At 43.7% G+C, this 16,939-nt stretch overlaps 1 protein-coding gene across 3 annotated transcripts in view; it reads left to right on the forward strand.

Annotated features, from left to right (window-relative positions):
- LOC116940190 (ethanolamine-phosphate phospho-lyase-like) overlaps positions 1-15,717 on the forward strand; it is a 53,821-nt gene extending 38,104 nt beyond the window's left edge. For 2 of the 3 annotated variants that reach the window (XM_032949583.2, XM_032949586.2), the window contains exons 12-14: positions 4,602-4,675; positions 11,151-11,198; positions 14,198-15,717. In XM_032949583.2, coding sequence (XP_032805474.1) covers positions 4,602-4,675; positions 11,151-11,186 — 110 coding nt within the window. In that variant the 3' untranslated portion in view covers positions 11,187-11,198; positions 14,198-15,717. Of the gene's footprint in view, positions 1-4,601; positions 4,676-11,150; positions 11,199-14,192 lie in introns of all 3 variants that reach the window. The other variant, XM_032949585.2, reaches the window with a different exon arrangement.
- Positions 15,718-16,939: the final 1,222 nt, after the last annotated feature.

Below are 16,939 nucleotides of genomic sequence, written 5' to 3' on the forward strand. Positions count from 1 at the left end.
ACACAGCACCGGCCAGCAAGTCTGCCAGTTGGGGCGATTTTGCAATGTATAGATAAATGTCGCAGTTAGGGGGGAGTATTTTGTTTATTTGGGCCAGAACGTCACCACACATGGCCTCCTCTTTCTCAAATTACATCGTGAGCTCTTTAACTTCGACTGGAAAGCACACGGCGCACATTTTTACAGTTAATATGCCTGCAGTATTAACCAGGGAGGCCATCGGGTTTGAACCGTAAACCTCTGCAACAAGCGGCAAATTGCACTGCCACTGGGTCAATTCCGAGATAGCACTTATCTCTGTTGTGAACATTTCCATATTCCTACAATGAGAGAGGTTTTTTTTTTCCACTGGACAGCCACTGCCTTCTTAATAATAAAGTAGCATCATTCATGCAAACTGTATCTCGCAACACTGCACAATCTGTGCAAAGGTGCATGTATTAAGATTATTTGCAGCCAATTAATGTTTATTTTCACGTGCGACGAGTAGTTAAATTCGTCACGGTATAAAAATAATAATTATTATAACTTGCACTTATTAGGCGCTTTTCCCAATGACTCAAGGCACCGTTCAAGGAAAGAACAAATATCATTTAACAAGTAACAGTGGAACAAAGCCAATTAGAAGAAAGTTGTTTTTAATTAAATGGATTTTCACTTGGGATTTAAATATATCAACAGCGTTCGGCAGCCTCATCTTCAAATGTAGCGGGAGGGGGGGGGGCACTAGTAGAGAGTTCTACAGCCAGGGGAGGGGGGCACCAGTAGGAAGTTCTACAGCCAGGGGAGGGGGCACCAGTAGGGAGTTCTACAAGCAGGGAAGGGTGGGGGGCACCAGTAGGGAGTTCTATAGCCAGGGGAGGGGGGCACCAGTAGGGAGTTCTACAAGCAGGGAAGGGTGGGGGGCACCAGTAGGGAGTTCTACAAGCAGGGGAGGGGGGCACCAGTAGGGAGTTCTACAAGCAGGGGAGGGGGGCACCAGTAGGGAGTTCTACAGCCAGGGAAGGGGGGCACTAGTAGGGAGTTCTAAAGACAGGGGAGGGGGGCACCAGTAGGGAGTTTTACAATCAGGGGATGGGGGCACCAGTAGGGAGTTCTACAAGCAGGGAAGGGTGGGGGGCAGGTACCAGTGGGGAGTTCCCATCATTATCCTAATTTCCACTTCTGAACATCTGTAAAGAAGTGCTTGATAGCTCATCGGATTCCTCCAGTATAAATAAATATTGTGATTTTGATTCTGACTTGTCTGGAAACAGAAAGCGAACGCACCAATGTAAGGACTATTGTATTTACATTAGTTATTTGTCATCTGACATGCCCTTTCCCCCTACCGAAATTTAAAATCGCCTCGGCTATCTTTGTAACGAAACAGATTTTGGACGAGCCTCTGAAGAAGCGCCGTCGTCGTGCCACTAGAGGGCCTTTGAGCCACGAATTTGTCAATCTGACAGCTCTGTGGCCCCGGCCAAGTGTCACCATCTCACAACGTCCACCACAGTCGAGTTTGTCTCATGCCCTTACTCATGCCAATGATTAACAATTCCAATTAATTATCGAGAAAAGCCTTCACGAATTCCAATACTTTTATTTTTCAAGAGGGTCCTGGTTATTGTAAGGATGTATGTTGAACTTATTTTTCACCGTGTGTAGCCAACCGTGCTAATAGGAGGAGCGGGGAAAGACGACAAACTAAACACAAAAAGCATTTATCAAGAAATTCGTTTTAAATCTAGATATAAAACTGCATAGCTTCAGTGGCTTCCTAATATCAGAAGAGCGTTCCATTATTGGCCATGACCAATAATGAGTGTTGGATTCAAGCAAAATGCATAACCTGGAGAAAACCCTCCACACACTGCCATCTCCTGACCACACCTAGAAACCCCACACAACATCCGACAAGCCTCGTGGTCACCTCCGTTACTAACCAGGCTCGAACCGTGCGGTGGTAGTACATACCTATAATCCAACACTTTGAAGGCAGTGAGGTATGATGGATCACACAAAAGTTGCAAAACGCCCTTCCTGTGGATGTTGAGGAGGTGCCACAGTGTACTAATATTATCTGTCCTGTATGGGATAGTGTTGCACCCTCGCAAGTGTGGGTATTCTTCGGGCGCTCTTATTTCCTCCAAAATAAATAAACACTCATTCATTGACGGAAAACATAAATATACAGGGGACTGCAGAGCTGAGACAGTTGTTGCCGTTGGCTCACCGCCTGTGGTCCCCCAGCGATTGTGAGATGCAACTTGCATGAATGACGATGTTTTCTAAAAGTAAACATTATTATAACCCTGCTTAGCTTCCAAGCTACGTTGAGATTGGGTACATTCAAGGTGATTTGATAGTTGGCCAAATCTGCTGCTGTAATTTTGTTTGGGTATTTTCTACTACTCGCATTTTTATTGACCAAGTTAGTATCATATTTGTAGAGTTATTAAAATTTGCAATCCAGTGTACCTACCGTGCGTTGTTCAGCGTGATGTCTGACGTTTCACCCCTCGTGCTTGGAGCTTCTTCAGAAAGTGAAGAAGCTAAAAAAATGAATATTTTATTCTAGATTTGAAGCTTTCGTGACTGCAAGGATTCATACTCTTTGTTTTTTTCGGTAAAGTCACGTAGGTAAAATAAAATTTAAAATAAAAGAAAACAACTAAATTAAATCACGACGTTTCGGAGGCAACACAAGTTTCCATCTTCAGGTGGAAGTCACAGCAAGATAGCTGCATCAAGTGGTGAGCTCTGAGAGCCTCGAGCTTATATACAGGTTAAGGTGGGGGGGAGGAGCCAAGCAGGGAGCGACGACAGCGTGCGGGACTAAGGTTAAGGTAGGGGGGAGGAGTCAAGCCGTCGTGCTTGACTCCTCCCCCCACCTTAACCTGTATATAAGCTCGAGGCTCACCACTTGATGCAGCTATCTTGCTGTGACTGTTCCACCTGAAGACGGAAGCTTGTGTTGCCTCCGAAACGTCGTGATTTAATTGAGTTGTTTTCTTTTATTTAAAATTTTATTTTACCTATGTGACTTTACCGAAAAAAAAACAAAGAGTATGAATATTTTATCTTTGTCAGAATCTTTATTTAGACTGGAGGAATCCAATGAGCTATGAAGTTCTTGTTCACATATGTCCAGTAGGGTATCAACAAGCAGTGCAACCCCAACAAATACATAGGAGAGAATAATCTGGAAGTACATTTTCCAAGAGTGACAGCTCTTTAAGCAAGCAAGTGTTTGCCGTGCTTATTTTAGCTCCCAGCCTTGATTGGATGATGCTTTAGAGCATTCAGACCCACAAATCAGGCTCCTTGTTTTGCTTCCTGCTGCTGATAAGCTGTGCCCCATGGGTGGGTGTTCTTCTGCAAGAGAAGGACAAGAAAGGGACACGTGGAAAGACGTGTGCTTGGTACTGAGAATTCAATTTTGCTAATTAATATTCTTTTTAAAGGACGGTTACTGCATCACGTGCTTTCACATGCGCTTCGGCGGCCACCTGGAACGCTCTTCCATTCGATATTAGGAAGCCACTGGAGCTATGCACTTTTAAATCATTTAGATTGACAAACTAATTGCTTTAGAACTGCTCTTTGTTTTTAGTTTGTTGTCCTTCCCCGACACCTCTGATTAGCAAGGTTGGCTACGTACGTGCGAAAGAAGTTCAACATACATGTATACATACAAATGTGCGTCATTGCAAATATAATGCGGAACTATAATAATAGAGCACTGCCTACCCTTGAATATTTTTGCGTAGCATTGACGTAATTGTCAACAAAGACATGTCGCTGCTGATGTTTTTCATTAGCAGCGGCAACAGCCACACCAGTGACGTTTCACACCGCTCGATGTTAACATAACCACATTGAACTGAACTGCTGCACTTTTAAATTTTGATTTAAAGCTTTCGTGACTGCAGTAATTCATATTCTTAGTTTTTTCGGTAAAGTCACGTTGAAGAGAAACAACAAAATAATAATATATATAACAATAAAAAAATAAAACAATATATTTTATATATATATTTTATTATTTTGTTGTTTCTCTTCAACGTGACTTTACCGAAAAAACTAAGTATATGCTGCACTTTTGTGAACCGCTGCAATATTCAAGTCAAGGTGTCCGCACTTTCCACTTTGCATGGCCACTGGTGAATTTATCAGCCAAAAATGTACGATAGACTGTGTTAACATTCCTGGGGAGGATTTGAATGCACTGTGCTATTATTTGCCCATGGCCAAATCAACCGGAATGTGCCTAGTTGTTTAGTCAGTTCTCGGAATCTAACTACGGTTTAAGGCTGAATAGAGCTTGGATAGGCAACCGCCATGCATTAAACATGTGTGTCTGCTGCGGGGCTATGCCATTAGAGTGCAGTGCAGCAAAAGGTATTGTTTTAATGCACCCTTCCTCTGTCTTATATGCACCAACACTGACTACCATGGCAAAGTATGGTCAAATAACCCTCAGGATGTGGGGTGGTACTTATCCAGCTGTGAATAAACCAGAACGGCTTTACGTGTGCTCTTTACTCCGGCAGAACAACTGAAAAGCAGGAGAGATGACAACAATTTCCTTTTCAAATGTTTGTTGATTTCCACAGAGATTACCCAAGCAGGAAAAGTGACGACTCTCAAGGCACTTAAAAACCTGAAGATGGATTCTCATCAGGCTCAGGTATCTCTTTGTTCAAATTGTGCAAGCTAACGGCACTCCACAGTCGATATATAGCAGCTGGACAAGATGAAACAAGAAAGGAAAATCATGCTTACAGTGAGGGAAAAAAGTATTTGATCCCCTGCTGATTTTGTACATTTGCCACTGACAAAGAAATGATCAGTCTATAATTTTAATGGTAGGTTTATTTGAACAGTGAGAGACAGAATGACAACAAAAACATCCAGAAAAACGCATGTAAGAAATGTTATAAATTGATTTGCATTTTAATAAGGGAAATAAGTATTTGACCCCTCTGCAAACCCTTGTAGGCAATCACAGAGGTCAGACTTTTTTTGTAGTTAGCTACCAGGTTTGCACACATCTCAGGAGGGATTTTGTCCCACTCCTCTTTGCAGATCTTCTCCAAGTCATTAAGGTTTCGAGGCTAACGTTTGGCAACTCGAACCTTCAGCTCCCTCCACAGATTTTCTATGGGATTAAGGTCTGGAGACTGGCTAGGCCACTACAGGACGTTAATGTGCTTCTTCTTGAGTCACTCCTTTGTTGCCTTGGCCGTGTGTTTTGGGTCATTGTCATGCTGGAATACCCATCCACGACCCATTTTCAATGCCCTGGCTGAGGGAAGGAGGTTCTCACCCAAGATTTGACGGTACATGACCCCGTCCATCGTTCCTTTGATGCGGTGAAGTTGTCCTGTCCCCTTAGCAGAAAACACCCCAAAAGCATAATGTTTCCACCTCCATGTTTGACGGTGGGGATGGTGTTATTGGGGTCATAGGCAGCATTCCTCCTCCTCCAAACACGGCGAGTTGAGTTGATGCCAAAGAGCTCCATTTTAGTCTCATCTGACCACACACTTTCACCCAGTTGTCCTCTGAATCATTCAGATGTTCATTGGCAAACTTCAGACGGGCATGTATATGTGCTTTCTTGAGCAGGGGGACCTTGTGGGCGTTGCAGGATTTCAGTCCTTCACGGCGTAGTGTGTTACCAATTGTTTTCTTGGTGACTATGGTCCCAGCTGCCTTGAGATCATTGACAAGATCCTCCCGTGTAGTTCTGGGCTGATTCCTCACCGTTCTCATGATCATTGCAACTCCATGAGGTGAGATCTTGCATGGAGCCCCAGGCCGAGGGATATTGACAGTTCTTTTGCGTTTCTTCCATTTGCGAATAATCGCACCAACTGTTGTCACCTTCTCACCAAGCTGCTTGGCAATGGTCTTGTAGCCCATTCCAGCCTTGTGTAGGTCTACAATCTTGTCCCTGACATCCTTGGAGAGCTCTTTGGTCTTGGCCATGGTGGAGAGTTTGGAATCTTATTGATTGATTGCTTCTGTGGACAGGTATCTTTTATACAGGTAACAAGCTGAGATTAGGAGCACTCCCTTTAAGAGTGTGCTCCTAATCTCAGCTCGTTACCTGTATAAAAGACACCTGGGAGCCAGAAATATTTCTGATTGAGAGGGGGTCAAATACTTATTTCCTTCATTAAAATGCAAATCAATAAAAAAATTGACATGCATTTTTCTGGATTTTCTTGTTGTTATTCTGTCTCTCACTGTTAAAATAAACCTACCATTAAAATTATAGACTGATCATTTCTTTGTCAGTGGGCAAACGTATAAAATCAGCAGGGAATCAAATACTTTTTTTCCCTCACTGTATGTGTGGATCTTGTAATGCGTACAAAATTTGGGTTAGTGTTTGGGAGAATTAATTTGTATATTTTAAAATAGCCCCTTTTTTTGCTGCAGATTGTATATCCACGTTTTGGACAATGCTTTTATAAATTTGGCCGGTTTTCTCAAGGGTAAATCCTGAATAGCAACACATTGTATCATGTTTACAAAGCTCCTTTCCACACTTGGAGAACTCGTTGAATATGCCCTAAAAATATTGCTTGCCATAAGTCAATACAAATTAATTTATAGCTATATATATTTTACAATATACGAAAAATGTCGTATGACTTTCTTTTTTAAAGAGTCCAGTTGTCCTTTCCCCGCACCTCCGATTAGCACGTTTCGCTATGTTGAATGTGGAAGAAGTTCAACATACAAAAGTACATTGTGAACCCCTCCCTTTAAGTATAGACAGAGCTGATAAAAAAATATACTTTCAACATAGTAAAAAAAAATCTGTGAATTCTAAAACAAGACATTGTCTCTTCTCTAAGTGGAACGATTTTCTGCATCGGCCATCATGACCATTGCATCCTCAGGGCCTTCATGTGTTTCCCTTTGAACTGCTCTTTATACGCTCTCAACTCACAGGAGGTAGTACATTCGGATGTAATGTTTCAGAAGTTTTTGAGTATCGGGCTGGATTTAATGGTGTACTTTGCGAGTTGTGCACGCTTACTGCCTGCAGGGGATCTTATTTTTCTGTTTATGATGAACAAATAGTTCCCAGAGAAGGAGAGACTTCTGCAAGCCACCTGAATCCTCCCACTATTACCGTGCACGAGTGCTGCGGCGATACAGTTCTTCATGATACGTTAATATATTTCACGACGAAAGAATTTCCCCAATATCAATTTCCCGGAACTTGGTCCTTGTATTTTTTTTTTTACGCCGTGCCGTTCCTCAAATGTGTAAATGATGAGAAAGCCCGATCACGGCATGATTTTTGCACATCCAATGCACATCATTGTGTATAGTCAAATCTTTTTGCTGTACTTCAACTGCAATCCACTTAACTTAAGCCTGCCATAAGTATTCTTAATCATTGCAAGTTTGCAATGTATAATGATAATAATGCACACATTGCAAGTGAAGTGAGATTTTTTTTACAAAATTAAATAAATTATGAAAACAGCGGCATGTGATTGCCATGCCATCAATTGTGGCAAAATAATATATTGCAAAGCGTTGATTCAATGAATAACAGCGAATGCATTTGGAACTTTAATTATTTTACAGTGAGGGAAAAAAAGTATTTGATCCCCTGCTGATTTTGTACGTTTGCCCACTGACAAAGAAATGATCAGTCTATAATTTTAATGGTAGGTTTATTTGAACAGTGAGAGACAGAATAACAACAAAAAAATCCAAAAAAACGCATGTCAAAAATGTTATAAATTGATTTGCATTTTAATGAGGGAAATAAGTATTTGACCTCCTCTCAATCAGAAATATTTCTGGCTCCCAGGTGTCTTTTATACAGGTAACGAGCTGAGATTAGGAGCACACTCTTAAAGGGAGTGCTCCTAATCTCAGCTTGTTACCTTTATAAAAGACACCTGTCAACAGAAGCAATCAATCAGATTCCAAACTCTCCACCATGGCCAAGACCAAAGAGCTCTCCAAGGATGTCAGGGACAAGATTGTAGACCTACACAAGACTGGAATGGGCTATAAGACCATTGCCAAGCAGCTTGGTGAGAAGGTGACAACAGTTGGTGCGATTATTCGCAAATGGAAGAAACACAAAAGAACTGTCAATCTCCCTCGGCCTGGGGCTCCATGCAAGATCTCACCTCGTGGAGTTGCAATGATCATGAGAACGGTGAGGAATCAGCCCAGAACTACACGGGAGGATCTTGTCAATGATCTCAAGGCAGCTGGGACCATAGTCACCAAGAAAACAATTGGTAACACACCACGCCGTGAAGAAGTGAAATCCTGCAGCGCCCGCAGTTTGCCAATGAACATCTGAATGATTCAGAGGACAACTGTGTGAAAGTTTTGTGGTCAGATGAGACCAAAATGGAGCTCTTTGGCATCAACTCAACTCGCCGTGTTTGGAGGAGGAGGAATGCTGCCTATGACCCCAAGAACACCATCCCCACCGTCAAACATGGAGGTGGAAACATCATGCTTTGGGGGTGTTTTCTACTAAGGGGACAGGACAACTTCACCGCATCAAAGGGACGATGGACGGGGCCATGTACCGTTAAATCTTGGGTGAGAACCTCCTTCCCTCAACCAGGGCATTGAAAATGGGTCGTAGATGGGTATTCCAGCATGACAATGACCCAAAACACACGGCCAAGGCAACAAAGGAGTGGCTCAAGAAGAAGCACATTAAGGTCCTGGAGTAGCCTAGCCAGTCTCCAGACCTTAATCCCATAGAAAATCTGTGGAGGGAGCAGAAGGTTCGACTTGCCAAACGTCAGCCTCGAAACCTTAATGACTTGGAGAAGATCTGCAAAAGAGGAGTGGGACAAAATCCCTCCTGAGATGTGTGCAAACCTGGTGGCCAACTACAAGAAACGTCTGACCTCTGTGATTGCCTACAGGGTTTGCAGAGGGGTCAAATACTTATTTCCCTCATTAAAATGCAAATCAATTTATACCATTTTTGACATGCGTTTTTCTGGATTTTTTTGTTGTTATTCTGTCTCTCACTGTTCAAATAACCTACCATTAAAATTATAGACTGATCATTTCTTAGTCAGTGGGGAAACGTACAAAATCAGCAGGGGATCAAATACTTTTTTCCCTCACTGTATTTGTTATTTCACGGGTTTTTTTTTCTTCCAGGAAATAACAATAAACTGCACAACAGGACTCGTGATTATGATGATAGTTTGACAATCGGACAATATAATTATCATGGCTCTTAGAATGTAATCGTACGATATAGACTAGAATCACCGTAACATCGCAACTCTACTGGAAACACATGCGCCACTTGCACTGTCAACACTTGCCCGAGTGTTTTAAAATATGTACAGTGAGGGAAAAAAGTATTTGATCTCCTGCTGATTTTGTACGTTTTCCCACAGGCAAAGAAATGATCAGTCTATAATTTTAATGGTATGTTTATTTGAACAGTGAGAGACGGAATAACAACAACAAAAAATCCAGAAAAACGCATGTCAAAAATGTTTAAAATTGATTGGCATTTTAATGAGGGAAATAAGTATTTGACCCCCTCTCAATCAGAAAGATTTCTGGCTCCCAGGTGTCTTTTATACAGGAAACGAGCTGAGATTAGGAGCACACTCTTAAAGGGAATGCTCCTAATCTCAGCTTGTTACCTGTATAAAAGACACCTGTCCACAGAAGCAATCAATCAATCAGATTCCAAACTCTCCACCATGGCCAAGACCAAAGAGCTCTCCAAGGATGTCAGGGACAACATTGTAGACCTACACAAGGCAGGAATGGGCTACAAGACCATTGCCAAGCAGCTTGGTGAGAAGGTGACAACAGTTGGTGCGATTATTTGCAAATTGAAGAAACACAAAAGAACTGTCAATCTCCCTCGGCCTGGGGCTCCATGCAAGATCTCACCTCATGGAGTTGCAATGATCATGAGAACGGTGAGGAATCAGCCCAGAACTACACGGGAGGATCTTGTCAATGATCTGAAGGCAGCTGGGACCATATTCACCAAGAAAACAATTAGTAACACACTACGCCGTGAAGGACTGAAATCCGGCAGCGCCCGCAAGGTCCCCCTGCTCAAGAAAGCACATATACATGCCCGTCTGAAGTTTGCCAATGAACATCTGAATGATTCAGAGGACAACTGGGTGAAAGTTTTGTGGTCAGATGAGACCAAAATGGAGCTTTTTGGCATCAACTCAACTCGCCATGTTTTGAGGAGGAGGAATGCTGCCTATGACCCCAAGAACACCATCCCCACCGTCAAACATGGAGGTGGAAACATTATGCTTTGGGGGTGTTTTTCTGCTAAGGGGACAGGACAACTTCACCGCATCAAAGGGACGATGGACGGGGCCATGTACCGTCAAATCTTGGGTGAGAACCTCCTTCCCTCAGCCAGGGCATTGAAAATGGGTCGTGGATAGGTATTCCAGCATGACAATGACCCAAAACACACGGCCAAGGCAACAAAGCAGTGGCTCAAGAAGAAGCACATTAAGGTCCTGGAGTGGCCTAGCTAGTCTCCAGGCCTTAATCCCATAGAAAATCTGTGGAGGGAGCTAAAGGTTCGAGTTGCCAAACGTCAGCCTCGACACCTTAATGACTTGGAGAAGATCTGCAAAGAGGAGTGGGACAAAATCCCTCCTGAGATGTGTGCAAACCTGGTGGCCAACCACAAGAAACGTCTGACCTCTGTGATCGCCAACAAGGGTTTTGCCACCACGTACTAAGTCATGATTTGCAGAGGGGTCAAATACGTATTTCTCTCATTAAAATGCAAATTAATTTATAACATTTTTGACATGCGTTTTTCTGCATTTTTTTGTTGTTATTCTGTCTCTCACTGTTCAAATAAACCTACCATTAAAATTATATACTGATAATTTCTTCGTCAGTGGGCAAACGTACAAAATCAGCAATGGATCAAATACTTTTTCCCCTCACTGTATATATTATATACAATGCAATTAGTGTTATCCTCTTGCCACTTGATTTAAATAAATGCGGCCAAAATTACTCCCGTTTAAATGCGAGTCTCCCTGTTATTTGTGACTGTCACCTGATGGTTACAATCATATTGTGTTTGTGTTTTGCTTCGTAACTTCCTAATTCCTTGTTTTCATGTGTTCCAGGAATCAAAGCTCATCCATGAAAATGAATCGCACTGAGGCCACATCTCGGTACGTAAAATAGCTTTGTACCCATATACATATGATGATACCACTTGACATGTTTTAGAGTACCAAAATCTTTCTCCAAAAATTCAAATTTTAACTCGGCTGACTGGTCCACTCACAGGTTATTTTTGCACGATGCCAATGCAAGGGACATTTTGCACGTATTCTCTCATATGCACTGCTGCTATTGACACGAATATATACTGTACGAGCACTATGCCAGTCAAATGCTTATCATGCGGCATTAAAGCTTTCATATAGTTGTAATCGTTAAGCCTTCCTTTTCAGCCGTGATGCCAGCATGACCCTGGCTTTGGAAAGATCACGTGTGTCTTTAGGAACATGACATCTCACAATGGCCACGAATGTTCGTTCGTCCTTCGTGCGTTTCTCAATCCGCTTGCCTTGGTGAGGGTCGCGGTGGCAGCATGTTGAGTAGGGCACTCCAGACCTCCCTTTCCCTGGTGACAGACTATAGCTCTTCCTGGGGAATTCCCAGGTGTTCCCAGGCCAGCCGAGCAACACAGTACCACTAGTGTGTCCTGGGCTGGCCTCAGGGTCTTTGCCTAGTGGGACGTGCCCGGTACAGTTCCAGGGGGAGTCTACCGGTGGGCATCCTTACCAAGTGCCTGAACCACCTCAACTGGCTCCTCTTGATCCAGAGCAGCAGTAAATCGACGATGAGGCCCTCCCAGATTACCGAGCTCATCACCCGATCATAGAGAGTGAGCCCAGCAACCCTGTGGAGAAACTTAATTTTGGCCCCTTGTACCCGCGATCTCATCGTTTCAGTCATTACCCAAACTCATGGCCATAGGTGAGAGTGGGACTGTAGATCGATACAGTGCCCGCAATACTGCGGACGCCGCACCAATCTGCCGGCCGATCTCCCGCTCCCACTTACCATCACTCGCGAAATAGACCCCGAGGTACTTAAACTCCTCCACTAAGGGCAGCTGTTCCCCCCTCACCTGGAGAGAACGATCCACTTCTCCCGGGAGTGAACCATGACCTCAGATTTGGAGGTGCTGATCCTCACCCCAGCCGTTTCACACTCGGCATCAAACCGTTCAAGTGCATGCTGGAGGTAAGAGATTGATGAGGCAAAGAGGACAAGATCATCTGCAAAATGCAGTGGTGCCACTTCCATGCCCCCGTACTGGATACTCTCCATACCTCGGCTGCGCCTTGATATCCTGTCTATGAAAATCACAAACAGGAGTGGAGACAAGATGTACCCAGAGTGAACGATTTTGATTTTACACCAAGAATATGGACACAGCTCTCACTCCAAGAATAGAGGGACCGGATAACACACATAAGTGACATCAGTACATTATGCTCCCACAGCAGTTCACACAAGACGTTCCAGGAAACACGGTCATATGCCTTCTCCAAGGCTACAAAGCAGAGGTAGAGTGGAGAAGCATACTCCCATGACCCCTCAAATATCTGTGAGAGGGAAAAGAGCTGGTCCATTGTTCCACGACCCTGACGGAATGCGCATTGTTCCTCCTGAATCTGAGGCTCGACCACTGGGCGCAGCCTCCTCTCCAGCACTCTGGCATCGGCTTTACCTGGGGCTCTGCGGAGCGTGATCTCTCTGTAGTTGGAGCACACCCTCGGATTCCCTTAATTAAACATGGGGACCACGACCCCAGTTTGCCAATCCTGAGGTCCTGTACCCGCCTTCCATGCAACATTGAAGAGGCGTGTTAATTTGGCAAATTTCATTTAAACGTGTTCATAAAAACATTATATACACATACTAGCATTACTACCCGGCTTCGCCCGAGACTTGGATTCTTGTCTTAGATTAATGCACGGCCTACTCGGAGGGTGGGGGGGGGGGGGGATGCGTGACGTCAGCAGGCACACTGCATGACGCTGCCGCATGCGGGTGACATCACAGATGTGACGTCACCGCTCACTTGCCGTGCAATATATTACATCCATTATTGCGCCACCCCCCTCCCCCCCAAAAATACAAAAGTCAAATTTTATACTTTTTGCATTGTGTACAGTCTGGAAGCTACCCACATGCCAAATTTCAAGTTTGCTGCATGTCGGGAAGTATGCTAAGCATTTCAAACAGACACACATATTCACACATTTCCCTTTTATATATATAGACTAGCTTTACTACCCGGCTTCGCCAAGGACTTGAATTCACCACGCCCGGCCGCCTTTGGCTATGGCTCTAGTAGAGGGCCCCTATGGCTCTAGTAGAGGGTCCCTATGGCTCTAGTAGAGGGTCCCTATAGCTCTAGTAGAGGGCCTCTATGGCTCTAGTAGAGGGTCCCTATGGCTCTAGTAGAGGGCCCCTATGGCTCTAGTAGAGGGCCCCTATGGCACTAGTAGAGGGACCCTATGGTTCTAGTAGAGGGACCCTATGGCTCTAGTAGAGGGCCCCTATGGCTCTAGTAGAGGGCCCCTATAGCTCTAGTAGAGGGCCCCTATGGCTCTAGTAGAGGGACCCTATGGCTCTAGTAGAGGGCCCCTATGGCTCTAGTAGAGGGCCCCTATGGCTCTAGAAGAGGGACCCTATGGCTCTAGTAGAGGGCCCCTATGGCTCTAGTAGAGGGCCCCTATGGCTCTAGTAGAGGGCCCCTTTGGCTCTAATAGAGGGCCCCTATAGCTCTAGTAGAGGGCCCCTATGGCTCTAGTAGAGGGGCCCTATGGCACTAGTAGAGGGCCCCTATAGCTCCAATAGAGGGGACTTATTGCTCTGGTAGAGGACCCCTGTGGCTCTAGTAGAGGGCGCCTATGGGTCGAGTAGAGGGCTCCTGAAGCTCTCGAGAGCCATATGGGCCCTCTGCTATATTCCATATAATCATGTATGTGTTCCACTTTTCACATCTGGCATTACCAGCGAACACGTACGCAATTTCACTGTGATTGAGCTTGTGCACCCAAGCAAGATCATGCTTTTGTGAGAGATGTGCGTGCTTGATCAGAGATGCTCTTATTAATGTCCCCACAACCCCATGGCACAAGGGCAGGACTTGACTGGAGGCAGCTCGCCGTACGGACGAAAGGCGGACGACGCAAGGCTTCCTAATGACGAAGACAACGATCCCTCCGTACAGCCTTAAACAGACTGTTCGGGCAAGTGCTGTTAGCGAGCACTTATTATGGCATCTCACACGCACACATGAACCTCAACAGCACACATGCCTGGCGTGTTAAACTACGATGTCAAAACAGAAAATAGTAGGGTCTTGAAAATTGCATTATTTAGTAGAAACAAAGATTCCAGTTGGGTTGAAAAGGGTATAATGTGTATTCAATGTTTGATTGTGTCGCTATTAACCACACCGTTGTGGTGTTTCGTTGCTACAAATAACACATGAATGTATTATTCAGGTATGACACTAAGTCTGTAAATCATGTTTCTCACGTTCTGCTTTTTATGCTCAGAATATACATTTGCAATTATTTTTCTCTTTGGCATTCAAATGCAACATGTTGGTGCATGCCGGGGAAATGTGTTGGTGAATATATCTTTATTAAGAAATAGAAAATTAAACGCTTGAGAACTTCGAATTAATCTTCGCCAAATGGTGACAGATGTGTTACAAATGGCTGAGCTGTATACCTATCTCAAAACACGGTATTTTACCTGCTGCTAAACGATCATTCAACATTATCAACGTCATATGGTATTTGTCAAACATCCCAATGCAGTACCCTCCGATAATAGATTATTAAGGCTCAGTAGGGTTTTCCCAGGTAAATAATGGGAATTTGTATTACTATGCTGGTACCAGCCTTAGGCTCTTAGGTGGGGGGGTAAAGCCTAATCCATCATCGTCAGCTATGATCATTCCACTGCAGGATGAATGTCTCCTTCAGCCATCGCCATCCCTCATTGGCCCGACGATGCAACAATTCATCTAAGCTGATTTAATTGCTACACCACCATCGTGGATGTTCTCTTGTGCGTGTTGGGTACCATATGGTACGTGATAACGTTTGAATTAGTGATAAATGGTGCATTACAGACTCCACAAATCCAACCACTGAACCTAAAGCTGACTGTTTTGGGAATGTAAATTATATTGCATGTAGCAAAAATGTACTGCTATCATGATTGTTGACCATTTACCTCAAGAAAACCTTTACATATAAGCTAAGAGGTAATTTTAAAATGTGTTTCCTCCCCGCCCCCCCCCCCCCCCCAAATAGTTTTAACAATTTACTTAGAATATTCTATTATAAGGGAATGTGTAATGCTTGACATACTTTAATTAGGTTTAAAAAAACGTTTTAAAGGTTAATTGTGAGCCAGCACTACTGCTGATATACTCATATCAATAATTGTTGAATAATTTGTTGTTAATTTTTACGTTTTATATAATAACTGATTCATGCAATATATGGAGTGTTTAAAAGTGCATGCCACACCTTACCGCTCACACCAAACAAAGATCAGGCTCGATTTTTGCAATGAGTGCAATGCATGGATCGGCGAATGCCACATTAAGCTTCGTTTTGGAAATAAAAACATTACATTTCTCTACGTGTGGCAGCTGTTGGAAGCCTTTTTGTCGTTCACGTTTGATGTAGCACCACGCACGAGAGAGAGGTGTCTTTGTGGCACTGGTGTTTTCAATTAAAAAGAAAGCATCTAATTAATTTAATGAGTAGGGCTTTCACGACCAATGGGATTCATCATTGGACTCTTGGGTTAGGTCATCGTGTAAATAATGTGTGTCGTCAACCCTCCGCCACCCGACACAGCCAAGGAATAAAAGTGTCAGTGAATCGAACGTGCCAAATGTATTACTCTCCAACACGACAACGCACTGGCGTGCCGAAGCAGGAATATATATTGCACCTGTCATTTACGTGACACTTTTATGACTTGGATCTGTCGGGTTGGAGGAGAGTCGATGACACCTTCTTACATGGCCTAACTCAAACGAAACCAATTATACATCTAATTCGGTTTTACCAAGATTGAAAATGCTTCTCCCGCCATCCTTGTGGAATGTACGTATGCTGAGCCTCTTTGGCACCGTACGTAGCCAACCGCGCTAATCAGAGGTGCAGGGAAGGACAACAAACTAAACACAAAAAGCAGTTCTAAAGAAATGAGTTCACAACCTAGGTTTAAAAGTGCGTAAGCTCCAGTGGCTTCCTAATATCGGAAGGAAGAGCGTTCCAGGTGGCCGCAGAAGCGCATGTGAAAGCCTGCGATGATGTGACCGACTTTGTTCGATGGCCAACCAAAAGCAGCTGCGAGGATAACCGGCGTTTCGCGTGATGGCTTATACTCATTGATGAGATCAGCAAGGTATTGTGGTTAATTTGCGGCAAGCACTTTGTGTGTAATGAGTGCGACCTTAAATTTTGATTTAAAGCTTTCGTGACTGCAGGGATTCATATTCTTGGTTCTTTCGGTAAAGTCACGTAGAAGGGAAACAGTAAAATAATAAAAATAGAAACAATAAAATTCTCACGACGTTTCGACTGCAACACAAGCAATCATCATCATGTTTGAAAACCACAGCAATATATATCTTTTTCAAATTTTCTTGTTGTGTTTTCACACCTGATGATGATTGCTTGTGTTGCAGTCGAAACGTCGTGAGAATTTTATTGTTTTATATTTTTATTATTTTATTGTTTCCCTTCTACGTGACTTTACCGAAAGAACCAAGAATATGAGTGCGACCTTATAACGTATTCGTTCGGCAACCGGAAGCCAATGGCACCTCGCGAAGTACTGGATGGATTCG

Source organism: Petromyzon marinus, chromosome 8, assembly GCF_048934315.1.
Source record: "Petromyzon marinus isolate PM22_M1 ecotype Great Lakes invasive population chromosome 8, UKy_Petmar_22M1.pri1.0, whole genome shotgun sequence".
In the NCBI taxonomy this organism is placed as follows: Eukaryota; Metazoa; Chordata; class Hyperoartia; order Petromyzontiformes; family Petromyzontidae; genus Petromyzon; species Petromyzon marinus.